Source organism: Muntiacus reevesi, chromosome 19 (assembly GCF_963930625.1).
Source record: "Muntiacus reevesi chromosome 19, mMunRee1.1, whole genome shotgun sequence".
NCBI classification, from domain to species: Eukaryota; Metazoa; Chordata; class Mammalia; order Artiodactyla; family Cervidae; genus Muntiacus; species Muntiacus reevesi.
In genome coordinates this window covers 17,468,059-17,495,599 of record NC_089267.1, presented here as the reverse complement: position 1 = coordinate 17,495,599, position 27,541 = coordinate 17,468,059, and the positions used below count along the sequence as shown (strand labels likewise).

At 38.9% G+C, this 27,541-nt stretch overlaps 1 protein-coding gene across 2 annotated transcripts in view; it reads left to right on the top strand.

The window, feature by feature from the left end:
- The window catches only part of PHIP (pleckstrin homology domain interacting protein), a 120,835-nt gene extending 109,348 nt beyond the window's left edge, over positions 1-11,487 (top strand). The window contains exons 37-40 of one of the 2 annotated variants that reach the window (XM_065911833.1): positions 478-641; positions 1,099-1,358; positions 1,907-2,104; positions 5,987-11,487. In XM_065911833.1, coding sequence (XP_065767905.1) covers positions 478-641; positions 1,099-1,358; positions 1,907-2,104; positions 5,987-6,624 — 1,260 coding nt within the window. In that variant the 3' untranslated portion in view covers positions 6,625-11,487. The remainder of the gene's footprint in view (positions 1-477; positions 642-1,098; positions 1,359-1,906; positions 2,105-5,986) is intronic. The other variant, XM_065911834.1, reaches the window with a different exon arrangement.
- The last annotated feature ends 16,054 nt before the right edge of the window (positions 11,488-27,541 follow it).

The following is a 27,541-nucleotide window of genomic DNA, read 5'->3' as shown; positions in this document are numbered from 1 at the left end:
TTAACCTAGTGGAAAGAAGAATTCACATCTTTCTATTTTATTCCTTCTGTGAAAAACGCTGATGTCATTTAATGTTTAGGAATGTTACTTGTCTTGAAGATGGTATAGTTGAATAGATACCATGTATGTACTGTCCTGATACATGTTAGAGGTCCATGTGCTTAACGTTTTCAGCTGTGTTCTGCTTTACTGGAAAGGAGCATTTTTTCCATTTAATGCTCTTATAATTCAAAAAAAATGAGTAAAACTATAAATATCATTAACCTTTTTTTAGCCAAGTACAAAAATAATTTGTCATAATGCTAAATAAAAAAATAATTGTAATAATGCTTCAGTTTTAGTGTTTGTCAAAAGAGATTGAGAAAAAGTAGCATTTTAAATTCTAAAAGATTTTTGCTAGAAAAATAATTTATATGTTAATATTTTCTGAACACCCATTTTCTTTGCAGAACGTTTGAACAGTTTTTTTCTTTCCAGATTTACAGCATGAGTTTGCGCCTATCTGCTTTTTTTGAAGAACACATTAGTTCAGTTTTATCGGATTATAAATCTGCCCTTCGTTTTCATAAAAGAAATACAATAACAAAAAGGAGAAGGAAAAGAAATAGAAGCAGCTCTGTTTCCAGTAGTGCCGCATCAAGGTATTTGATTTCTTTTAAATATCAGCAACTGATCTGTATAACTTTGTCATCTAAGTGATAGAACTTAGTGTTTTTTAATACTTCCTTTACTATTCCCTATATTGCAGAATGATATATTTGACATGCAAGTTCCTATGATGTGGAGGATTTTTAATCTTTTAACTAAAGCTATACTAGTGTAAGTGCTTAAATTCAAACTGCTAAATCTGTACAGTTAAACAACATTTTTAGGATAGTGATGGCATCATGCTTTCTGTCATATAACTATAGCATTTACAGCAATCCTTCACTAAATATTCACTTTTCAAAGGCTCACAACCATATGAAATCCACTACAAATCTCATATTTTAACATATTTCATAACAGTACAAATATTGAATCCAGCAGTATTATAAAACTATTTTATTCATCCCCATAGAATTATAAGAATGACTAATGATACTATTTTATTTACAGCCCTGAAAGGAAAAAGAGGATCTTAAAACCCCAGCTGAAGTCAGATATTACTACCTCTCCATTCTCTGCACCTACACGGTCAATACCACCAAGGCACAATACTGCTCAAATAAATGGTAAAACGGAATCCATTTCTGTAGTTCGAACCAGAAGCAATCGAGTGGTGGTAGATCCAGTTACCACTGAGCAACCATCTACTTCTTCAGCAGCAAAGACTTTTATTTCAAAAGCTAACACATCTGCAGTGCCGGGGAAAACAAGTAAGAATCAGCTACAGTTTCTAAACTGAAGTGTATATATATAATGCATTTTTTAATCTAAGTACTTACTTTGCCAAATGGGATATATTAGATTTAGTAAATTCCAGCAGACACTGGGCTTTTACTTTTCTTTATCATTAGTTTTCCTTTTCTTTATCATTTTTGCACTTTTTAAAAAATTTTGTTTTATTGATATACTCAGGTTTAGGAGTGTCAGTATAAGATGATGCTTAAAATGGTGGGAAAAATGGCCTAAATTTAAAAACTGCCTAAATTTAAATCCTGGAAGCCAGACTTGATAGCAGTTTGCCAGCACTTGGCCTTGATAATCTTTTTGTGACTGGACAGCTTCTGAAAGCACTGAAATTATTATGTATGCCTTTTCCCTTTTTGAAAGTAGATTTCTTACAGAAGGTTAAGCATCCTCCAGGTTTTGTCTTATTGGCTAATTCACACAGTTCACATTAGATGTAACCTCAACCTTCTTGCTTGTTTGAAGGTTAAATAATTTAACTCTTAGCTTGTAATCTCCTGTATGTGTGTTTTAGTTCTAGAGAATTCTGTGAAACATTCCAAAACCTTGAATACTCTTTCAAGTCCTGGTCAGTCCAATTTTAGTCATGGCACTAGGAATAATTATACAAAAGAAAATATGGAAAAGGAAAAGCCAGCCAAACGTAAAATGAAATCATCTGTGCTCTCAAAGACACCCCCTCTCTCAAAGTCATCACCTGTCATTGAGCAAGGTACCGTAGACTTACAAATGATGATTCTATTGGAGATAACACTTACATTCATTTTTTAGGTTGCTCATTTAAAAGTCACATTCTGTATCAGTTGATAAATTTACTGAGACATCTTTTGATTTGTACCAAAGGCAAACGGTATTATTATTAAATTTTAAAAGCCACGAAAAACTTGCTGTATGAAAAATAAAATCATATTCTAAAATCAGAGGCTTTTAATGATACAGATTTAGTAGTTTTTAACTTCATTATTACAGAACCCAAAAAAGTATCTCCAAGAAGTTTAAATAAGTTGGATTTAGTTAACCCAGTATAGCATTTAAAAAAATTTTTTTTTAGTTTTTTTACATCACAAAATTCAGCATATTGATCTTTAAATAATCCATATTCTTAAATCTTAAATTCTTCAGATTCTTTTGTCTGCAGATTTTCATTGTAAAGCCTTTATGTTTGAAGGATAGAGAAAGTAACTGATAAAATACACCCTATGACATGTTAAAACAATTATGTCTTCTTGGTAGCAGACAGCTCAAGGATATGCATTTTTTGTCATGACTTCCAGAGTATGTCTAGACCATTTCCTTTTCAGTATTCCCCCAAGAAACCTCTCACAATTTAATTTTTGTACTGAAATGACCCCATTTTGATTAATGATATTGGGATCCACCCACCTAAATAAGCTTAAAATCAGTGAGTCATCCTAGCCTTCTCTTTAGCAACCAAATGTGCTTGTTTCTTCCTGCCTCCTTCACATCTCTGAAATCTGTTTCCTCTGTCCCATTCTCACATCCACAGATTGTCCTGCGCTCATAACTGCTGTCCCTGCCTCAGTTCTCAGCTCTTCCTCAGTCCATCTTCCACGTTTCAGTGACCTTTCTCACCATGTGCACTAGACACACACACACAGAATTAAGATCTTTCCCTTCCTTCAAATCATACATGGAATCAGAATTTAATGTTGTTTATGTCAAGCAGTGAAGAGTCTTGTTTAACAATGTTGCCTAACATTCTGGCTGTCCTTACTTTTCTTTCTCGCTTTTCTGTTCCAGCCATCCTAAACCACTTGAAAGTCTCTAAATATTCTTGTCATTTCTTCCTTTTTTGAATTTTTTTCCCCCTACCTGTTGTTTCCTATTCATTGCCTTTGTGGCCCTTATAATATTGATAGAGTTATTCTTTTTTACATTGTCTATCTCCAGTAGAATCTGAACTCATGTTTGCTCATATTTTAATTACCTATACTTAGTATATAGTAGATAGTGTTTAAATAAATCAGCAAATGACTTTATATGTGAGTGTTTTATATTTTTACATTAGCTTCCTTTCTGAACTGAATTCAGAGTTTTGAATGTTATATTGGCCTTGCTTCTGTTAGTCTTGAATTCTGGAGAAATCAAATGAATAAGAGAATTGGGTCTAGCATTACGATAGGGGAGGTTCAGTAGCCAATTTGATCGATAGGTTTTGGGTATTACATATGACAGTACAGTACAGAAATATGACAAGCTATTACATAACTCATTAATGTTGACTTACCACATACATATTGGCACTTGAATTAACTATTAGAAACAAGAGCAGTGCTCTACAGTTGAAATACAATACAAGCCACATGTGTTCTTGTAACCACAGCAACAGCAAACAGGTGAAATTACCGGTTTAGCAGTGTATTATTTACTCCATTGTATCCAGAATATCTTTTCAGTGTGTGATCAGTATTTCAAAATGTATACTACCTCAATATTCAAATTTAATTAAAAATTCAGTTCCTCAATTGCAGTTACATTTCAAGTGCTCAGTAGCCACCTGGTTAGTGGTAATACTATCATAGGATAGTACAGGTTCAAATGAATGATTTCAAAAGCTTTTTAGCTCTTGAATTCCTTTTTAAAAGAACTGCATTGATTCTTAACCTTTTTAGGTTTTGTAAAGTTTGAAGACCTTGTAGTTTTTTCCCCCCCAAAATGCACACAGTCATATACACAGAAAATTTGGGCCAATTCAAGGGCTTCCCTGGTAGCTCAGATGGTAAAGAATCTACCTGCAAGGCAGGAGAGCTGGGTTTGATTCCTGGGTCAGAAAGATCCCCTGAAGAAGGGAATGGCAACCCACTCCAGTATTCTCGCCTGGAGAATCTTATGGACAAAGGAGCCTAGTGGGCTACAGTCCATAGAGTCACAAAGAGTCAGACACAATGAGCGACTAACATACACACACACCTACATACTACACCCCATCCCACCCGGTTACCTCCTGGAGTCCTTGAAGCCACTCTGTAGAACTTTTGTAGGACATATTAACTGGATATTTATTTGACATTGGTCCTATGTAAAACAAATGGAAGGATAGCACAGAACCTTAGAGTCCTCAGGCAAATTAAGGGTATTAGTTAGAAAATAGCTGACTACTTTATGCACACACACATTTCTCCCATTCACCACTCCCCCTGTTATGCAAAACCACTAATCTGAAGAAAAGTTATTAGTACTGTGGGGTCAGGGTTTGAGCACATTGCCTTCTTCCCCTGCTCTTAGTTCAGAGACTCCTCCTCTGAGACAGTTATTTCTTGAAATTTACAAAGCACTCTACGATTGAAGCCCCGGACAAAAAATGAAGAAGGTTTCTTTTTAATGACACAAACTGTAGAATTTTGGAAGAAAAAGAGTGGTAGTTCATGTTTGTCATCTTTTTCTTCATCTGAAAGGGTAATAAGCATTTTTTTTTTTTTTAACCATAGAAAGGCAATTCATGATTTGCAGTTCCTATAAATCTAGAATTTGATCTTTGGATTTATTGCATAATAGCCTTTATTACAGGGTTTGTTATAATGGGATTTTAATCCTGATGATAGTGACACACATAGTGGATTTGATTGATACATGCAACTAGTATTGCTTATGATGATAAATCAGTCATTTGCCTTTCAGTAATATAAGGAGATAGGACTGTTCCAAAAACAGCTTATGAAGAAAACTGCCATTTAATTGTTTTTCTTAACCCTCTTTTAAAAATTCTGTGAGCAAGAGTAACTTATTTCTACTGTTGTAAAAAGGATAGATGTATCAAAGCCATAGTAGTGTCTATGGAGAACAACTGGTATAAATTATTCCAGTATATGTACTCTCAAACCTTTAGCATAGGAGTTAGTAGAAGAGGAAATCCTTTTTTACTTCTGAGGAATGTAAAGAAATACTTAGACTATAAATTCTTCTCTGATATCAGAGAGGTCATGGTCATCACATCCAGTCTAGTGTTAAATAAGCATTAGAATCATTCCAGTTTTGATAGTCCCTTTTACCACTTCCATCTGTAGTAGCAAAAATGATTAGAGAAAAGTTAGAGGGGATGATAACGCTTATTTATTCAGATTACAAAACTTAAAGGTCATAGATTTCATGCTAAGATTATTTTCCATGATTGAGCTACTTGATAGTAGGAATATAGGAAAATCCTGTTAATGAACTAAACCCTAAAATGCTTTGTTATGGTGAAGTTCCATATGAGTAAACAGGTTACTTTCTATATGAAAACAATGCTCATACATTAGAATGTGTAGTAAAGATAGTAGGAGTAAGAAACTTGGCTAATTCTAGCTTTATCATAATTTGCAGTGTTAACTTAGGTAATTTATTTGCTGATTTTCATTTCTCTCTTGTCAAGTCATCAGTGACTTCATTAAGGATGTTTCTCCTCTGTGAGTTTTAAATAGAAGATCAATAATATCATTAAGCTATTAGCTTTTCGTCAGTTCTTTTTCTCAAACTAGTAAAAAAAAAAATGAGGATTCTCTCCTTATGTATAAGTATAGCAGTGGACTTCCTGACTAGTGTGAGGGTCAGAGAAGCGATTTCATGTGTTAAGCGCACTGTTGTTCCCTTTCAGCCGACTGTAGAAACAACGCTCTTGTACCTGGAAGCATTCAAGTCAACGGCCACGGAGGGCAGCCGGCTAAGCTTGTGAAGAGGGGGCCTGGGAGGAAACCTAAGGTGGAAGTCAATAACAGCAGTGGTGAAGTGACACACAAGAAGAGGGGCCGGAAGCCCAAAAAGCTCCAGTACACAAAGCCTGAAGATTCGGAGCAAAATAGCGTGCATCCCATCAGAGATGAAGTAGTTCCTTCCTCAACCTGCAGTTTTCTTTCTGAAACTAATATTGTAAAGGAGGATTTGTTACAGAAAAAGAGTCGCGGAGGCAGAAAACCCAAAAGGAAGATGAAGACACAAAAGCTAGACTCAGATCTCATAGTTCCTACAGGTGTTAAAATGCTAAGGAGAAGTAACCGGAAAAAGATAGATGATCCCATGGATGAGGAAGAGGAATTTGAGGAACTTAAAGGCTCTGAACCCCACATGAGAACTAGAAATCAAGGTCGAAGGACAGCCTTCTATAACGAGGATGACTCTGAAGAGGAGCAAAGGCAGCTGTTGTTTGAAGACACTTCTTTGACTTTTGGAACCTCTAGTAGAGGACGAGTCCGAAAGTTGACTGAAAAAGCAAAAGCTAATTTAATTGGGTGGTAACTTGCACCAAAATATTTTACTTCAAAATCTATAAAGCAGGTACAGTTAAGGAATATGTAGAACTAAGGCTTCTGCTTCCTTGCTGCTATGACGGATATGGGAATGTTATGATTTGATTTGCAAAAAAAACAAACAAACTTACAAGACACTTCACTTCTTTAAATGAATATATATATATATAAATATATACATATATATTTTAAATGTTTGCTATTTATTGCCCTTAGATAGGTTATGCATTTCAACATTCATTTCATTTACTGTTCAAAGCAAAAGAAATTGAGGCTCTATAATGAACTCCCAATTTTTTCTGGAAAAGACATTCTGCTACACTCTTAAGGAGCATATAATATTCCTTAGTGACAGAGCATTTTATGTTAAAATGAATTATTTTTGACCAAGCCAGGTACATTTCTGTTTATACAGAAGTCTTGCCCCTAGGAGGACAGGTGTTAACCAGAGTAGCAGTGAATTAAGAATTGTGTTTCCTCTAAAGATAAATTTAAAATTCCCACCATTTGATACCCTGAAAAGTTTAATTTTAATTATAGAATGTTCATCTACAGAGAATCTAGAGGAGGCTTTTGCTGTATTCCATTTCTGCCAAACTTAAGAGAAAAATGTACTGATGGAAAGGAAACATATCCACATTGGAAAACATTTGACTGTCTAATTTTTCAGACCTTGATTCTTATGTCAATCACTCAATCTCTGTTTATTGTGCCAAAGACTGAGAATCAGTGCAGCGGAAAGCCTGTTTGACTGTCAGGACAGCACACCCTTTTCAGTATGGAAAGGCTATGTATTATTCTGAAGAGCAAGTTATTACAGAGTTACGCCGAGATGTATCTTTTTTTGGTACTAATAGTAGAAAATAATGCACTGGTGGGTCCTTTGACAGAGATGTTTTAGAGAAAATGTTTAAGTGGTTAAAGGATTCAAGGAAAATAACAGGAAAAAGGTATGGGATTTGATGTTTACTTGTTAATCTGGATTAATGTCATTTCTAAACTTTAGACATATCTAATAGGCTAAAATGACTTACAAAGAAATGTGTCTGTGTGTGTATGTGTATATATTGACAAATGGGTATAATTGAATATATATACAAACACATACTTATATGCTATTACCCAGGTATAAATTCTTTTATCAGGATTTTTTAGATAGTGGTAGGATAAAAATAATTTTAAAATGTCATACTTTATAGTTTAATTTTAAGGGGAAGATTGGTTATTTTCAATTATTAAAGGTTTAAAAATAGGCCAAATCACTTTTTATGCAATCATGTTTTATACAGTGGTCTCATTGCACATTGTGTTTTTTCTGCACTTTTTACGGTATCCTTCACGCTGGTATGTCAGTATACACCCTAAAGAAAAATTCCATTTAATGATTGTGCCTTGTATTCTATTATTTTTTGCATCATTAGTAAAATTAAGTTGTCTATTGTAAATGATAACTATATGACTTAGGAGAATGTATTGCTATATGTACTGCTATGGAAAAGGAAAGCAGTTATTTATTTGTTTATGGTACAGTTAGTTATTTTATACCTTAAAAACCAACATAAATACCATTTCTATTGTTTAAAGATTATTGTCCATTTTTTTAAAAGTTTAAAGAATGTAGTATTTTCTGAGGACTGGTATGGTACAAAAATGTAACCAAAATTTTCAGATACTACATTTTTAAAAAGCGAGGATGGGGAAAATATGTATCAGCATGGCCCTGGTGTAGAAGAATAAAGTCTTTAATTGAACCTTGGCAAAATACATTACATAATTATTTCTGTAATATTTATGGTAGGGATAAACGTTAGCTGTCAGTTGATTATGTCTTGAAAAAGAATGGAAAGTCATGCATTTGGGCTTTTTAGATTGTTTGTAACTAAATTTGTACAGAAATCCTCCTGTGAAATTAAGTAAACCATTTTCCAGATCTTAACTGGATTGCTGTGATTTTGCAGTTGAAAGTAATTTCAAAATTTTCAGGTTTTTTGTATATTTATTTTTTTCTAACAAATATATTTAACTATATAATTAAAGTTCAGTAGTTAAACTCTTCATAATGCAGAAATGGATGGCTTGGTTGTATAGTGAAACGAGTCTCGGTTACACCATTATTGAATATAATAGTGTGTATGTTTGAAATTTAAGTCATTAATTTGTTGCTTTTGAAGGCAATCTATTTGAAACATGCAATTTCCTGATGGTATCTGCATTGTATTAGAAAATAAGGCTATAAAATCCATTTTTGTAAAAAATATGTGTATAGTTTTAAGGTGTGTACAAAGAAAGGAAGAGCGTACACAGTCTCAAGAGTGAAATTTACTGCTCGTAGGGTGTATTAGTTCTAACACTTGAGCAAAAAAACGAGTATTTACCATCTTACCTGCAAGAAGTAAATGTATTATTCTAAATACATTCTAAAGGCACTATATACTTATCACCTTATTTGCATATTATTAGACACTGGTTTCCTAGGCAAAAATGACTTGGATCAGCTTCTTTGTAATTGAAACACTTTAAATGTATTAGTAATAACCAGATATATCTAGATTTTATATTTTTATAATTTAGCTTCTATACACTGCAAAACTTGAATTGAGAAATTTATCACCATAGTTTTGTTCTGTTTGACCGATAGAAAAATCTCTTCTTTGAGTCCGTTAACACCAGGTATATATTGTTTATAGGTCAAAGGAATGTTGGCAGTTGTCTTAGATGAGCAATAAAAGAATACTAAGTTTATTCAAAGTTTCAGAATACAGCTTTTGGTTACATTCTTAGAAAATGTGAATCAGTTTTTGCATTTTTAAGTACCTAACCCTAATATTCTCTCCTTTGACCCCAACATTCTCGAGTTCCAGTGAAATGTTATAAAATTAGAGAATGTTGTATATGAGCAGATTAAACAGTCTGATTACAGTCTGATAACTCTGGGCAGTAAACATACACTTTTTAAAAAAATTGTATTCTTTTCAGTCTCCTATTATGGCATTGAACCATTTTCTGCATATATTCATGAACTAAAGATTTGGCCTTGTTTTCATTGTTTTTATTATTGCACAACATCACAAATTTGAAGACTATTTGTATTGTAACAAAATGATCTTCCTCTTTAAATTTATTTAGATAAATGTGCAGAGTATTTGTGAGCTTGCTTAGGTCACATCTGAGACAGGAAGTTTGGTTGAATCTAGTATCACTTGGAAATGAATTATGTAATATACAGTGATCAACAAAAGATCCTTGTAGCATGTATGTTAACATTTTAAACTCTCCCTTATCTGCAATGCAGTAGATTAATCAGACATTTTAACAAAAGTATTCAAGTAACATTTTTTGCTTATAATGATAGTAGCATTATTTACATGTTTTGATATATGATTTGTAATATAAATTAGCTTCTTCAGTTTATAGTTTTTAATTCTAGCATTCCATTTTATACATGCATATATACCTCTCTCTCAGATGTCAACTGGAAGCAACTTTGACTGTTTTCTACCTAATGAAGACAAATTGTTGTTCTGAATGTTTTTGTTCACCTGAAATTTATATTTTTGAGTAGGTTGAAAGGACCAAGATACTTGAGTGTTAAAAGGGCTATAAGTGTCCTCCATATATGCAGGAAATACATGATTTTAAGTCACAAAAGGGGAAGTACTTTTATGCTCTGTGAATTATCCCATATTTAGTTTTTTTAGTTTGTTTTGAAACAGGTTGAGAAGTGGTTTAGTTAAATTTAGGTGACAATTTATTTTCTAACTAAAATTGAAAAATATACCTTTTCCTCACTTCCCTCCTTGCAGTTCCTCTCATGTCCCAAGTTTCCAAGTGATTTGAACTAAGTATTAGATTTATTGAGAAGCTGTTATTGTTCTCAATTATACTGAGCTAGGCACTCCAGATGGAAAGTCATTTTGTACTATGTACAATACCCAAGAAGAGGTCACATTGAGTCAGAAGACTGTAAGTACCACTTTTGACGCTCCAGATACTAGCCTTGTACACACTGTAATAAAACAATTAGAAAATATTATGAGCTATAAATATATATATATTATTTTTAGTTTTGATAGCTCCATGTTTAAATACTTTTTTAATGCAGATAAAATCATCAGGAAATTAACCTTATATGGCACAAACCAAATACATAATAGTGGGTGGCTCTGAGTTTCTACGTTTAAGGAGCTAAGAAAATAGGTTTGAGATGATAAATAGTACGCACACCTTTAATGCAGATGTACACATGCTCGTTACTTTTAAGATTGTGCTGTGTTGATAGATCACAATGAAAGGTTATAAATTGAGACAAAATACAAAGTTACATTTTTGGACCATATTAAAACTGCAAGAAGATGGGGTCTTATTTAAAGATCTTTTAGACAACTGTTAAATCCTGTCACATGATATTTAGACGTGTAGAATGTAGCTCAATTTTTGAAAAGTAACTGACCTAGAGGGTTAATGTTGAAACTGACACATTTTCAAATTAAAATGCTTATTTTGTACAGAAAACAGCGTTAAACACAAGCAGATCTGTTGTATGTAATAAGTAACAGAGTTTTAAAAAGAAATTAATTATTTAGCTTTATTGAGGTTTTTGGTTTTTCTCTCTGGAAACCTGAAGTACCATGTTACAAACGGCAGTCTCACACCAGAATAGCAGCGCCCTTTCTTTTTGTACATATTGATTGGACCTTTCTTTACTGTTAGGTGGACACTTTCTATGTTAGTTTTGAAGCATAATTCTTTGAATCCTTTTATACAAACTAGAATGTATGTGTAAGAATTCCTGTCCCTGCAATGTAGTAACTACAAACTTATTTTTAAATAAATAGAAAACTTGTTTTTCTAAGCTATTTTGTAGAGCCTCCTTTCTTTTTTTTTTATTTTTATTTTGTAACACAAAAAGCACTCAGTACATAATTTCTAGAGGTATTACATAAATGCTGTTACATTTAGTGTTCCCAGTGCCTTATCTGCTTAGCAAAATGTTTAAATGTATTAGCTAATTAAAGGGTTGTGGGTCCCCTAATGTAATTTAATTTCCAAAAAACCCCCAAAGGTTAGAAATGTATTTGCTTTTCAATGTGACAACTACATTGATTTGCTACTATGAATAAGTTACCATACTAGGTGTAAGTCTTCAATATTCAAACTTTGCTGTGAGACGTATTTCAAAGGAATAGTAAGTATTTTCTCAAAAATATGAAGTGAAATTTCTGGGAAAATTAAAGAATGATGAAAACGTTTCATTTGTTAAGCAGTTACACAAAGTGAGACTCATAAAGCTTTGACTGTTTTTCTAGACATTTGTTCAGATCGGTCGGTATACATTTTTATTGACATCCTGAGAATCCCAATTTTAGTACAAAAAGTACAAGACTATAATAAATGACAACTCCAGTTAAGCACGAGATAATTTCTGTTTCTAGTGATCATTTCTCCTTAAGAAATTTTGTTTAAATGACTGTATAAAACAAAATTTTAAGTTGAGGAAAGCAGATAAATGTTTCCAGGTACCTTTTCCTGAAGCATGCTGAAAAAGTTTTTAGCAACCACTTTTTACTAGTTTCTCTTTTGTAATAGTACCAACTATATGTTCTAGGCTAAGCTTGTTCATTATTTGTGAACAAGAAGATGAAAAGCCAGAGCTCAAAATTTCTGTTCTTTGCAATAGAAAACCTTGTATTTGTAATCTCTTTGCTTTTAACATATTTACCATATATTGATTGCTCTTCTGGGGTTTTGTTTGGTGGGAACAATAGTGGAAAGGTTTCAATTCAGTACCTTTTTGCCTAATATATTAGGCATGTTGATAATAGAGTATTGTTGGTAACACAATTGTCATGGGAAGAACTGGGTTTAGAGTTGTGTCATTTTACCTTTTGAATTCCACTTTTCTCATCTGTAAAGTTAAAAAAAGCAAACACTGGTTAGACTGTGTGCAAGGTCCAATTCAAGTCAGAGTTCACAGTTATTTCTCATGTGTATGTTGCCTTGCATACTCAGGGCTCAATTGTGGCTTTTCTGTTTGGTCCCTAAATATGTGATTTAGTGTGTAACTTTCAGGCAAATGTCCTCTGGCCATGACTTGATTGTAGTAAGTACGAGATCTTCTGAACCCTTAGTTTCAATGATACTGTTGTAACACACCATAAATTGTGAATTGAGTTCAAATATTTGTATACTAGTAGTAAGTACAAAAGTTTATGATTTTCCGAAGGGCTCTCTGAGGAATCTCAAAGACTGTGTAAAATGCATCCTGAAATTTCTATTTAAGATCCAGTCTTTGGAAAGCAAAAACAAGATTTTGAGGAAATTTAATCGCTTGTGCCTGAGAATAGCGGTTTCCCATTTAATAAAAAATGAAATAAAATATTTAAATATAGAAGGCAGAACTGTTTTAAGAAAACTTAAATCTTTGACAAGTGGAAACATTTTGGTCTTCGTTTTAATAAAAAGGACATTGTAAAGTCAAAGCAAAGCAAATCAAATTATTCTGAGGAGATATGGAAAAGCCAAGCAGATTATGTAGAAGTTAAAGAGCAACTCAGTCTCTTTTCAGGCTCTTTAAGAACATGATCATTGTAACAGAAAACCAAATTCTAGTTTGGTTTTGACAGTATGTAGCAGTAGAGGTTTTACAAGCTCTTCCCTTGTTGTGAGGAAGTGCATCAAAGCTAGGGAAATTGTCAGATTTTTAACACTTTATTTTCTGGTTCTTGTTCTCTTCTACTTAAATGTATCCTTTTTCACATTTTGGAGCATATAGATGCTTCAGGACAAAGCTCTTTGTCCTAGGAAAACTCATTCCATTATTCTGGTACTCAGTTGTATTTTTCTGTCGCTATTTGTTCTTGGTCAGCTACCAATATTAATTATAAATTTTAACCAAAATAACTTTGATTTCAGAGAAAATTGAAAGTAACTTGAAAACTGTCATATGTAAGCCTTTTTTTAAGAGTTCAAAGCTCACGAATACAGATAATTTTGAAATCTTAAAATTTGAAAAATAAACATGTCCATTACATATATGACCGAAAGATAGCCCCTCCGTAGTACATAAATACAAGCAGATATATATGAACTTAAAATTATGCGTGGCAGTATTTCAGTATTGAATCTTACAATTAGGTGCTCAGTGATTACAAATCATTGCAAATAGGTACCCAATGATTACCCATTGATTTAGTTTAACATTAGTCCAAAGTTTTAGGTTGCCTGAAGATCTTGAAGATTATGTTCAAGCTGACATACCACAGAACATAACTGATGTTATAAAAACATCTGTCGGAATTATGATTCAATTTACTTGAACATGTATTTTATGTTTTTAGCTCTTCCAGATATTATGTAAGAGTAATGCTAACTTACCTAGTCAGTAAACCAGCGTAAGAAATTTAGGGGCTTCAGATTAACATGTCCCTTCTTGAGACAGCAGACTGAATTCTCACTTAGAAAAAGTACCCTTGCATTATACTCCATGTAAGTTTAATTGGGCCAACATTTGCCTTGTTTTTAAATTTTATTTATGTATTCATGGCTGTCCTGGGTCTTCATTGCTGTGTGTGCTTTTCTTTCATGGCGAACAGGGGCTGCTCTCCAGGTGCGGTGTGCAGGCTTCTCATTGCGGTGCTTCTCGTGGCGGAGCACGGGCTCCCGGGTGCCCAGGCTTCTGTAGTTGGGGCTCCCACGCTTTAGCGTGCAGGCTCACTAGTCATCGTGGCACACGGGCTTAGTTGCTCCACGACATGTGGGATCTTTCTGGATCAGGGGTCGGACCTGTGTCTCCTGCATTGGCAGGCAGATTCTTTACCACTGAGCCACCAGGGAAACCCAAGATTTGTCTTAATTATATGAATTGAAATTCTTAAAATACTTGTGTTTCTTGCTTCTGTAAGATTGTTTTTAATGTCTTACTTAAAAGTAATAGAAATTTAGTTTCTCTATTTTCTGTGAATTTGGGAAATAGTTTATAAATGAGTGAAATCGTATGGTAGTTTGAGCATTCTTTGGCATTGCCTTTCTTTGGGAGTGGAATGAAAACACCTTTTCCAGTCCTGTGGCCACTGCTGAGTTTTCCAAATTTGCTGGCATAATGAGTGCAGTACTTCCACAGCATCATCTTTTGGGATTTTAATAGCATCATTAGGATTTAAATAACTCAGCTGGAATTCCATCATCACTAGCTTTGTTCATAGGAATGCTTCCTAAGGCCCACTTGACTTCACATTCCAGGATGTCTGGCTCTAGGTGAGTGACTGCACCTTCATGGTTATCCCAGTCATTAAGACCTTTTTTGTGCCTGTTCTGTGTATTCTTGCCATCTTTTTTCAATCTCTTCTACTTCTATTAGGTCCTTGCTACTTCTGTCCCTTATTGAGCCCATCTTTGCATGAAACGTTCCCTTGGTATCTCCAAATTTTTTTTAAGAGATTCTAGTTTTTCCCATTCTATTGTTTTCCTCTTATTTCTTTGCACTGTTCACTTAAAAAGGCTTCTTATCTCTCCTTGCTGTTCTCTGTAACTCTGCATTCAGATGGGTAAATCTTCCCTTTCTCCTTTGCCTTTGGCTTCTGCTCTTTTCTCAGCTATTTGTAAGGCCTCCTGAGACAGCCACTTTGCCTTCTTGAATTTATTTTCTTGGGGGTGGTTTTGGTCACCACCTCCTGTACAGTGCCACAAACCACCATCCACAGTTGTTCAGGCCCCCGGGTACCAGCTCTAATCCCTTGAGTCTGTCTGTCACCTGCACTGTGTAATTTTAAGGGGTTTGATTTAGGTCATACCTGAATGGTCTAGTGGTTTTCCCTACTTTCTTCAATTTAAGCCTGAGTTTTGTGATGAGGAGCTCGTGCTCTGAGCCACAGTCAGCTCCAGGTCTTGTTTTTGCTGACTGTATAGAGCTTCTCCATCTTCAGCTGCAAAGAAAAGAACCAGTCTGATTTCGGTGTTGACCGTCTGGTGATGTCCACGTGTAGATTCGTCTCTTGCGTTGTTGGAAGAAGGTGCTTGCTGTGACAAGTGTGTTCTCTTGGCAAAACTCTGTTAGCCTTTGCCCTGCTTCATTCTGTACTGCAAAGCAAAACTTGCCTGTTACTCCAGGTATCTCTTGACTTCCGACTTGCATTCCAGTCCCCTGTGATGAAAAGGACATCTTTTTTGGTGTTAGTTCTAGAAGGCCTTGTAGATCTTCATAGAACTGTTCAGCTTCTTCAGTATTAGTGGCTGGGACATAGGCTGAAAAGGGCAGGAGGAGAAGGGGACAACAGAGAATGAGATGGTTGGGTGGCAGCATCACTGACTCAACGGACATGAGTTTGGGCAAATCTGGGAGATAGTTGTGGGGAAAATATCTAGACGACGTGACGTCAGTCAGGCTCTCCCCACTCCCTCACCCACTCTTGCGTTGTGTTCAGTAAACAATATTGCTGACCTTGCATGGTTATGCAACGGCTATAGCACTGTGCCTGTGAGCCCACTCGGCCATGGGCTACTTTTGTTCTGTCTCAGTGCATCCTTACTACTTGAGGACTCCCAGCAGCTTCTGCCCGGAGAGAATAAACACATCTGCAGTCCCCACGGCTCTTCGAGTCTTCTTCCAGCTTCCCCGGTTGTGCCTTATCTACCTCGGGTTCAGTGAACCGTGGGAGCGACAAGACAACAGTGAAGGGCAAGGAAGCAGAAGCAGTCAGGGTGGGGTCTTCATCCCTCTTCCCACAGGACTGTGGATGGATCACTGACAGTGGGGAATGGTAATAGGGAAGAACCTGTGTATTCTATTGAGCATTCAATCACTTGAGCATTTAATATACAAAGGAGGTCTCGGCCAGAAAGAGTGATTGGACATTCTGGCACACCTGAGAAACTCTGTTTCAGAGTGAGGTCTATCAGAAAGTTAATCCCCACTGTCGGTTGTACCCAGGGTTCCTGTGGGAAAATTAGAATCGGGGTACCTCAAATCCAAGGGGTCCCCAGGGCTTGTTCATTCATCAGAGTCTCTTTCTTCCCTGTGAGAGGCTCTTGGCTTTCTTCTTTTGTTTCAGCCTAGGGCAATCTTTTTTCTGATGACTTTCCGCCCTGTAGTAAGCGCATTGTTCCCTCCCCGATGGTGACTAGCCTGTCTTTTGGGTTACTTGCTTCTGAGAAGTCAATGATGCTGCCAGAAAAGTGTCTTTTTGTTTAGCATCTTTATTCTGTTGCTCTTCCCTTTTGAACACTTTAAAAGCAACATCTACCAGCTGATAAAATGTTCATTCCAAATGCACCATCTAATTGTTGCAACTTTCTATTGATAATCTGAGGCACTTAGCCACCAGCAAAATGTCAAATTTACCATTCTAGTATGTTCAGGGGCCTCAGGATCTGCACTCATATGTCTGTGAAAGTGAAAGTGCAGTCGCTCAGTCGTGTCCGACTCTTAGGGACCCTATGGACTGTAGCCTACCAGGCTCCTCTGTCCATGGAATTTTCCAGGCAAGAGTACTGGAGTGGGTTGCCATTTCCTTCTCCAGGGGATTTTCCCAACCCAGGGATCGAACCCAGGCCTCCAGCATTGCAGGCAGACACTTTACCATCTGTGCCACCTACATATGTCTGATAAATCCTTTCCGTAAATTCAGAGGGGTCTTCGTTTTTTTTTTTTTTTTTTTTTTTTTTAATTTTCTGAGTTTCTTGGATTTTTTTCAAACACTTTTGCTTTGGTTCCCCTTTTCAAAGCCCTGCCAAGCTGTACTAACAAGTAGAACTCTAATAAGGGACTTCTTCCCTTCTTGGGGCCCAAGTTGGTTCAGCTATGGGTATCTGAAGTGGGCTTCAGATGCAGAGCCTCCTCTCTATAAGGAGGTTTAAACTTTTCCAACTAAAAAAGCCTAAGCAACCCAGCCCACTGGCTGTTTACATTTAGGACCCTTGTGAGGTAACAGTCTAAGGAAACTGGTCCATCTTGGGAGTGGCTCCGACCTAACTTGGGTGCCCGGTCGGGCTGGGTCTTAGATGGCAATGCCAGATCAGGTTCCTGTGCCCCAGAAACTAACACAGGCTTTTCTACTTGCTTCCTAGAAGGAAGGTGGAGTTCTGAGTCCCAGTGTCAGGAGTAGGGCTTAGATAGGAAGGGGAAGTGGTGGAAGGGGTGGATATAGTGGCATAGCAGCCAGAGAAGCTGAGATATCCAGATCTCTGAAGGAGTTAAAGTCTAAAGCAACATATCCTCACTGTCTTCTTATTTTTCCTGAAGTAATAGCACAAATGCTTGTACATAAAGGATTTCATCATTCTTCCCTGCCTCTTCACAGAATAGCTACAGAGCCATTCAAAAGCCACCATAAAACTGTAAGTAGCCATTGATCATCTCTAACCATTAAAAGGGTGCCTTTTTGCCCTGGAATCAACCAACCAGGCTCAATTCTGGGATGGGGGTTTTGGTGATTTTAGGAGCCAAGGGGGATCTTTCTTTTCTCCCTTGGGAACAGAAACAGACAAGAACAGCTTTTTGTTTTTCTCATGTTTCTTTCCTTCATTTGACATCAGTGGAAGTTTTAAATATCACCAGACTGACTTGGCTATAAATGAAGAAATGGCACAGAACAAAATGAAACAAAATACCCAAAGGAGGAACTAAAAACCCTAAATAACCCAAGTGTTTTCTTGGGAGTTTTATATGTGCCAGTGACACAGGAGACCACAAACAACATAATTCACACAGCAAGGCTGACAGTATATGGTGCACGGGCTCCCAAGATAACCCTGCCAAAACCCCTATCACTCATGAGTTCATGGCTGTAATCAGATCACTTATCCAAAATGGGCCTCAGAGGACTTTCTTCAGGGATTGTGAAACATTCCCCATTTTTTTTAAAGACAGAAATACAAGACAAACAGAACAAAAATGGCACACACTAACGCTAGCATCCAAACAAACAAACTGATATGTAAATTGGGTAAACGTCCAGCAACTATTTCCTCTCTGTAACAGTGTACCTTGCTGAAATTAGGGGAGAATAATTGGCTTATTTGGGACAGAAAAAACCCAAACAGAGAGGAAACAAAGTTTTGGCCTTACTCATGAGAGCAACTTACCCTACTGTGCAGAACTCATCAGCTCCCAGACTGCCAAGTGCTGTAACGGGGATTTTGAAGGGAAGATCCACAGGACAAGAGGTCCTGGCAGTTGCTGGGGCCTTACTCAAAAATTCCCCAACTGGGGCCAGCTGGTCCTGAACACTAAGGCTTCTGGCTGGCTTCACCAACATTTGTTACCAAGTCCAAGTCAGTACTGCTTGCTTCAGGACAGGCCAACATCAAGAGAGGAATTGTTGGGGCAACGGACGGCAACTTTATTCTGAAAGCTGGCAGACTCAGAAGATGGTGGATTCATGTCCCTAAGAATCTTCTTGTGTAAATTAAAATTCACGCTTCTTTTACACTAAAAGGGGAGGGCATAAATTCAATCATTTCCTGTTTCCAGTCAGCCTCTGGATATGATGTATTTGTTTCTTCTTTTCTGCAGTCGTTCACAGATAGCCCTGGTCAGCATGTTTCCTGTGAGCTAAACAAAGCTTAATGCTGATTGGTGTTAGTTCTAGAAGGTCTTGTAGGTCTTCATAGAATCATTCAACCTCAGCCTCTTTGTCATTAGTGGTTGGGGCATAGACTTGGATCACTGTGATGTTGAATGGTTTGCCTTGGAAACAAACTGAGATCATTCTGTTGTTTTTGAGGTTGTACCCAAGCACTGCATTTCAAACTCTTTTGTTGACTATGAGGGCTACTCCATTTCTTCTAAGGGATTCTTGCCCACAATAGTAGATATAATGGTAATCTGAATTAATTTGCCCATTCTGGTCCATTTTAGTTCACTGATTCCTAAAATGTTGATCTTGTCATCTTCTGTCTGACCCCATCCAATTTACCTTGATTCATAGACCTGACATTCCAGGTTCCTACACAGTATTCTTCTGTACAGCATCAGACTTTCACCACCAGACACATCCACAGCTGAGTGAGGTTTCTGCTTTAGCCCAGCCTCTTCATTCTTTATGGAGCTGTTTCTCTGCTCTTCCTCAGTAACATACTGGAACACCTACTGACCTGGGTGTCACATCTTTTTGCCTTTTCATTTTGTTCATGGGGTTCTCAAGGCAAGAATTCTGAACTGGTTTGCCATTTCCTTCTCCAGTGGACTACACTTTGTCAGGCCCTAACCAGCAGGGACATACCCTTCAGCTACTCCACATAGACAGAAGACATGCCCAGGTGCGCTGATTGTCCCACTGCTGGTCCTCATTGAGCCTGTGAACCTTCACCTGTCAAAGTACCACCCTGAGCAAAGGCCCGGCCGGAGCCCTCAGGAAGGGGATCTGGGGAAGACCGGAGCCAAGGTTGGAGGACCCCCCCAGAGCGGAGGGCTCCCTGGCCTCACTGCTGCGGCTGGCCATGCTGGGGTGATCTGCACCCCCATGGCCCACCTTTCCTCTCCTCTGGCTCCTTGGCATTATTGTCCAGGCCCAGCAAGCCCTGCCACCCCGCGGTGGGCATGCAGTGCTTCTTGGCCGCCTGCCCCACGGCACTAGGAACCAGGGGTACCGGTCACTACCCTGCTCCCACCTCCGCCTCCACCATGATATCGGCGAAGCCTCTTCCCTTGCCGCCACTGCCTCTGTGTGAATCACAGCAAATTGTGGAAAATTCTGAAAGAAATGGGAATACCGCACTATCTTACCTGTCTCCTAAGAAACCTGTATGCAGGTCAGGAAGCAACAGTTAGCACAGAACATGGAACAACAGACTGGTTCCAGATTGGAAGTACATCAAGGCTGTATAGTGTCACCCTGTTTATTTAACTGCTATGCAGAGTACATCATGCGAAATGCCAGGCTGGATGAATCACATAGTGGAATCAAGGTTGCCGGGAGAAGTATCGACAACCCCAGATATGCACATGACACCACACTTATGGTAGGGAGTGAAGAGGAGCTGAAGAGCCTCTTGATGAAGGTGAAAGAGGAAAGTGAAAAGTTGGCTTAAAACTCAAGATTCAAAAAAGGAAGATCATGGCATCTGGTCCCATCACTTCATGGGGAAAAAGTAGAAACAGTGTCAGATTTTATTTTCTTGGTCTCCAAAATCACTGAGGATAGTGACTGTAGCCACAAAATTAAAAGACACTTGCTCCTTGGAAGAAAAGCTATGATAAACATAGACAGCATATTAAGAAGCTGAGATATAACTTCACTGACAAAGGTCAGTCTAGTCAAAGCTATGGTTTTTCCAGTAGTCATGTATGGATATGAGAATTGGACCATAAAGAAAGCTGAGCGCTGAAAAATTGATGCTTTTGAACTGTGGTGCTTTTGAAGAATTGATGCTATTGAGAGTCCTTTGGACAGCAAGGAGGTCAAACCTGTCAATCCTAAAGGAAATCAACCCTGAATATTCATTGGAAGGAGTGATATTAAAGCTGAAGGTCCAATACTTTGACCACCTGATACAAAGAGCTGACTCACTGGAAAAACCCTGATGATGGGAAAGATTGAGGGCAGGAGAAGAAGAAGGCAACAGAAGATGATATGGTTGGATGGCATCACTGACTCAGTGGACATGAGTTTGAGCAAACTCAGGGAGATAGTGAAGGACAGGGAAGCCTGCTGTGCTGCAGTTCATGGTGTCACAGAGTCAGACATGACTGAGTGACTGGACAACAATAACTAATGCTTACCTGGGAGCAGGGTTCCCAGAGATGGGCCATTATGTGTAATTTAGCATACAGGCAACATCCCTTTAGTGATTAACTTGTAATAGAATACAAACGTTCTTCCTTATAACACTTTTTATTGAATACCTAACAGATATTTCTAGACATATGTATTAATCCAGATTGTCCAAGAAGTAGGTGAGAATATGGGATTAAACATACAATGATTTGAATAAAGGAAGTGCTATGAAAGAGTCAACTCATTGCCAAAGACCCTGATACTGGGAATGATTAAAGGCAAAAGGAGAATGGGGCAGCAGAGGATAAGATGGTTAGATACCATCACTGACTCACTGGACATGAATTTGAGCCAACTCTGTGAGACAGTGGAGGACAGAGGGGCCTGGAGTGCTGCAGTGTCACGAGTGCACGCGAGTCAGATGCAACTTAGCAACTGAACAATGAAAGAAATTGGGAAGGAGCCAGGAAAGGCTGGGAGATCCGTCAGACTGCAGTGTAAGTCTGACCCCAGTGAAGGAGAAAGTGAAGTAAAGTTGGGTGAAAGCATCCCAATTGCCGTGTAGTCTAAGAAAGGTCAGCAGGACAAGTGGGGAGTCCTTGAGTCAAAGCTGACCAGGGAGCTGTGAATCCACCACACAATTGCAGTGATGGAATTCCGAGTGCAGTTACTGGGGCCCCTAGTCTAGGCTCCCTGTAGATGCAGTTCTTCCAGCCTCATTCTCATGGCTGCTCTGATGTGCTTAAGAGTTTGGGGCTTTATTTTGGACATGAGGTCAATGTAACATTTCTGCTTACATGATTGCCATTGCTTCAAACTTCTTGATGGATTACATTGTTAGGAATGCTGACTCACAGTCCTTGAATAATTTTCTCTGCCTCTCTCAGTTATTTATAATTTAGTGCATGATATGCAACCTGGTATACCAGGATCCATAAGATGTGGTCAGAAGTATACACATGAAGCACAGTAACAATTCTGCCAATAATACCTAAGCTATAAAAACTTAAACTTAATTGTTAATCTTAATTGGTACCAATAAAATATAGTCAGCTTATTAAACCAACTGGCATAATCACCTGGCAAGGGAGTCTTCCATGATCACATAGGTAATGAGTGATTCATTGAAAATCTTGAAAGCAGTTCTATATATGTCATATTTTACAGCAAGCTTGAAATTGTGTAGAAGTGTTGCCTTGAATTAATTTTTTACATGAAAGAAGGTCATCAACCAGACGACTCAAACAGGCAATTTAAGCAAAATGGCTCCACTGAACATAATACAGAAATGTCAGATTCCAACTTCATGAATAGAACTTTTCAGCCTCAGAAACGTTATTTTTTTCCTCACAATTTGGATGTCAGTCCACCAATAGCCCTGGTGTGCAAAAGTCAGATATTTTACATTGGAAACACAAAGTAATGTCTCTGCTTTTTAATATACTATCTAGGTTTGTCATAGCTTTTCTTCCAAGGAGCAGGCGTCTTTTTAATTTCATAGTCGCAGTCACCATCTGCAGAGATTTTGTTTGGAGCCCAAGAAAATAAAGTCTTTCATTGCTTCCATTGTTTGCCCATCTTGTAACTACGCAGCAACAAAATTTTAAATCTATATTTGTAATTACAATAGTATTACTATGCCAAAAAGCCTGAGTCATATAAAGTATTCCCAAATAAAATTTCATTTGTAATATGAGCCATGTTAACCATTCTTCTAAATGAAAACAAACTTTATTTAATTAGAGATCAGCTAATGAATGCATTTGTTAACTAACTCCTAGGTAATTTTAATAACATATAAGACAAAATTATTCTTCTCAAAATTCAAGGAAAATTATCTCTCTTAACTTTCAAGTACCAAGAATTATGAAAATGGTAACCCAGAGGGTAGCTTCTTTTAAAATCTTAACTGAAATGAATGTTCATTTTATAGATAAGCTGTCATTTGAGAAATGGTATCACAATATTCAGTGCATTAAAGTCATTTTATATGATTCAGGCCTAATGTCCATATTCCAAAAATCTAAGAAATGCCTTTTTCTTACTCATTTGACAGAAATTGTTGAAATATTGCTTAGCTCATGGGGTCACAAAAGAGTCAGACACAACTGAGCAACTAACACACACACGTAATGAGTGAGATCAAGCAGTGTTTGTTTGTTTTGTCTGGTTTATTTCATTTAGCATAATGTCCTCCAGGTTCATCCACGTTGTCACAAATAGCAGGATTTCCTTCTTTCTGGGGGCCGAATAATACCCCTTTGCATATACATACCATATTAACTTTATCCATTCATTTGTTGATGGGCAGTTAGGTGCCTTCCATGCCTTGGCTATTGTGAATAATACTGCGATTTTAAGCCCCTGGAGTAGGATGTGGCAACCCACTCCACTATTCTTGCCTGAGAAGTCCCATGGACAGAGGAGCCTGGTGGGCTCTATAGTCCATGGGGTCTCAAAGAGTCGGACACGACAGAGCAACTGAGCACTGCAGTGAACACGGCGGTGCAGATGTCTCTTTGAGGCAGTAATTTCATTTCCTTTGTATATATACCCCAAGGTGGGATTTCTGGATTATATGGTGGTTCTGTCTTTAATTTTTTGAGGAAGCTCCATACTGCTAAATTCTATTTTAAAGATGCAGTCATCTCTTCAGTAATAACATGTGTGCCATCAGTCATGCTTTCACAGTCCATTGTATACCAGTTGCTTATATAACATGCATATACATGTGCTAGTAGCGGCTTTGTGAGTTACAAACATCCAAAGGTTTGTGAAATAAATTCCATATATCGTATACAAGTGTATATATGGATATCACATTTTTCTCTAACAAATAAGAAAGTGCTCTCTAGTAACTTTTTCCTACATTACTACATTTCCCCCTACATACAATGATAATTTTGTAATATTTCTAAGATTCATTCATGTTTTATACAAGGTGTAATTCCTTCATTTTCACTGCTATATAGTATTTCTTGTGTGAACATCACAGCAGAACCATTCTGTTTATCAGTAGACCAAGGATGCTTCCAGCCTTTTGCTGTCATTAGCAACCTGCTAATGGACATCATTTCCTGCATTTGCTTTTGTCTCTTGACAATCCATCCCCTGCACTGTTGCTAGTGATGAGTGTGTGTATGTGTGTTCAATAAATTCAATTCTGATGATGTCACTCTTTTGCTTAAAAACCTTTCAACTAGGTAGCTTAACAGAACCACCTAGGATATCATTCCATATGACCTGGAATGCTCTTGAGATAACCCCAGTAACTGAAGCAACTCCTCTTAAGGATATGTATATCCAAAGGGCAGTGTTGCTCAGGAGGATGGGTACTCCTGTTTTGTTTAGATATCAGAACCTGCCCGCCTTTTCCTACTCTATATCTGGCATTAGGGCTTCCCACGTGGTGCTAGTGGTAAAGAATTCACCTGAAAATGCAGGCGACATGAAAGATGTGGTTTCCATTTCTGGGTTGGGAAGATCTCCTGGAGGAGGGCATGGCAACCCACTCCAGTGTTCTTGCCTGGAGAATCCCATGAAGAGAGGCGCCGGATGGGCTACAGTCCATGGGGGCCTCAAAGGGTCCCACGCAACGGAAGCAACTTAGCATGCAAACAAGCGCTCTGGCATTACAGATGCCCTCAGTCTGATCAGAGGTGAAAATGAATCTCTTATCACCAAACTTTTCCAGGAAGAATCAGAAGGAAATCTTCCTTTCGGAGCATGTCCCAGAAAAAAAGCTACGATGGCGAAAAGAGACCAGGGGAGTCCGTTGTTACTGGTTTTCAGCATGCACTGCCATTTCTGAACCATAAAGTCACTCAACTTTCTGGATCCCTTTGCACATCTGAAAACAAGGTAGCTGTGATGTCTGAATGGCCTGCCTTCCAGACTGATGTAGAGGATCAAATAAAACCTCCACAAACACTAGCTGTGTCTCGGTCACTGGGCCAGCTCCAAAAGCACGGGTGGCCCTTGTCCTAAGAGACCTCACAGACTAAACAGAGGTTCTGAACTAAGGCTGCCCACGGAAATCACCGGGAGTGCAAGTTCAAAAAGTCTGGATGTCTGAGTGCCCTGCATTCTGGCCATGCGAGACGAGACACATTTCTTAAACCCTTAGTCTATGTGGCATGTGTAAGATGGCGATAATAGAAGCTACTTGGCAGGGAGCTTGTAAGTATTAAGTAATTCACAACACTTGCTTAGCCCTGTGCCCGGGGTACAAAGTACCAGGTGATTAACTGCTGGGAGTGAGGCGGGCAAAACCCATAACGGCGTGGCTGGAGTTAGTGACGTTTGCTACAACCCAGAGATGCACGCAGGGGCTCTGAGGGTCACCCCACTCCAGGATGGCCGTGCGGGAGGGTGTGATGTCAGAGGCGACTTTTTAACTCACAGATGAGTAACTTAGCCAGACAAGCCCTGGCAGGCGGTGGCAGTGAGGAACAGCGCAGAGAAGGGAGTCCGTGGGGGAATGGGATGAGGGAGAGCACCGCGGTCAGAATTTGAGGAGCCTTGAAACCACGCGACGGGGTGGCCCCTAGGCTGGCGGCCATCAGGAGCCCGGCGTGGATTTGCGGTGCTCCGATTCTGAGACCGGGAGGACCGGGGACCACGGCCTGGTCTCAGGCAGCTGCAGAAGGAACGGAGTAAAAGGCCTGGGGAAAAGGTCGAAAAAGAGGTCAAAATCTTCAGCCTTTGTCGGCATTAGGAGGGTGAAGGATGCGGACACGAAAGCCATCCTGACCTCTGCACCCACAAAGCAGGGCCTAGGGATGGGGCTCGCGGCCTGACGCCGGGCGGATGTCAGCCCGCGAGAAGCGCGCGGGGTGCGCCGGCCCGGACCCCGGCTTCCCGTGGGGAGCCCGCGGGGTGCGCCGGCCCGGACCCCGGCTTCCCGGGGGGAGCCCGCGGGGTGCGCCGGCCCGGACCCTGGCGTCCCCGGGAGGAGCCCGCGGGGTGCGCCGGCCCAGACCCCGGCGTCCCCGGGGGAGCGGCCGCGCAGCCGCGCGTGGATGGAGAGCCCGGGACGCGGCCTCCGCTCCTGGACGGCTCGCGGTTAACAGGGTTGATGGGGAATCCGGGCGAGGGAGGATGCCTTCGCCTTCGCCTTGCGTCACTTTAGGTGTTCTGCGGCAAGGCCAGGGGTGTTGTGTCTATTTTATGGCTCTGTTTTGAGCCTGGGAGGGGGCAAGTGTTTGTTAAGGTTAGTTTTGGTCTGTCCTTTATCGTCTGCACTTTTCTCTCCTTTGGTTGATGTCGTTTCCTCCTTTGCTGTATTTTTCACTTTCTTTAGGGATCTGAGAGCTGTTACACAACTCCAGTTTATGTCTGTATATTTATTATTCTTCACACGGTAACTATCGACTTGACCAGAAATGGATTTTTTTTTTTCCCGGACAAGTGTTATTACCACGCTCATTCCGTGAATAGCTGACTCAGGCGATTATATTCTGATGCTGATTCCGGAGCTAAATTCTGGGGGTTGTGTTTTCTTCGAGAATATTCCATAATTCCTGGGACGTCTGGTAGGTACCTGGCAGACTTTCAGTATATTCCTGATAACCGGTCACGTGTTTGTGCAGAGAGAAAGCGGTCATCTCCTCTCACTCCTCTTGTGACCTGACCTGAGCAGACAAAACCTGCCTCGCTCGACGTGCTCCCCACACACCCCCCAGCCCCTCCGCCCCCCGCTCCCCCCAGCATGCCCTCATCCCTTCTTACAGATCCTGCCCTGCCTCCTAACTAGCAGCTGGCTCTCCTGACTAGCAACCCCTTCTTTGGAGACTCCTCAGCCTCGTCCTCAGTATCTACGGGTAATTGTCAAAGTGTGGGCACCTGGCTTTTCAGCCTGCTTTGCAGGCTCTGCATGGCCATCCTTTGTGACTCACCCAAGTCTTCCCATTCTTTTCCTTCCCTTTTCTTGTGTTCTAGTTGGAAACAGCATGCAGTAATGGAAAGATGCCATTTTAAACAACCCTATTAAGAAAAAGAGCAGACACTTAGAAATAACATCAAGCATCTGGTCAGTATTTAAATTTCCAAATGTCTCCTGCTATATTTTTGTATAGTTCGTTTGAATCAGGATCCAAATAAGCACCAAATAATTGATTACTGTATCTTAATTAAATAATCATAAGTCTCCCCCCTCCCCCCAATCTGGACTTCATCTCAGCCCCTGGACCACTT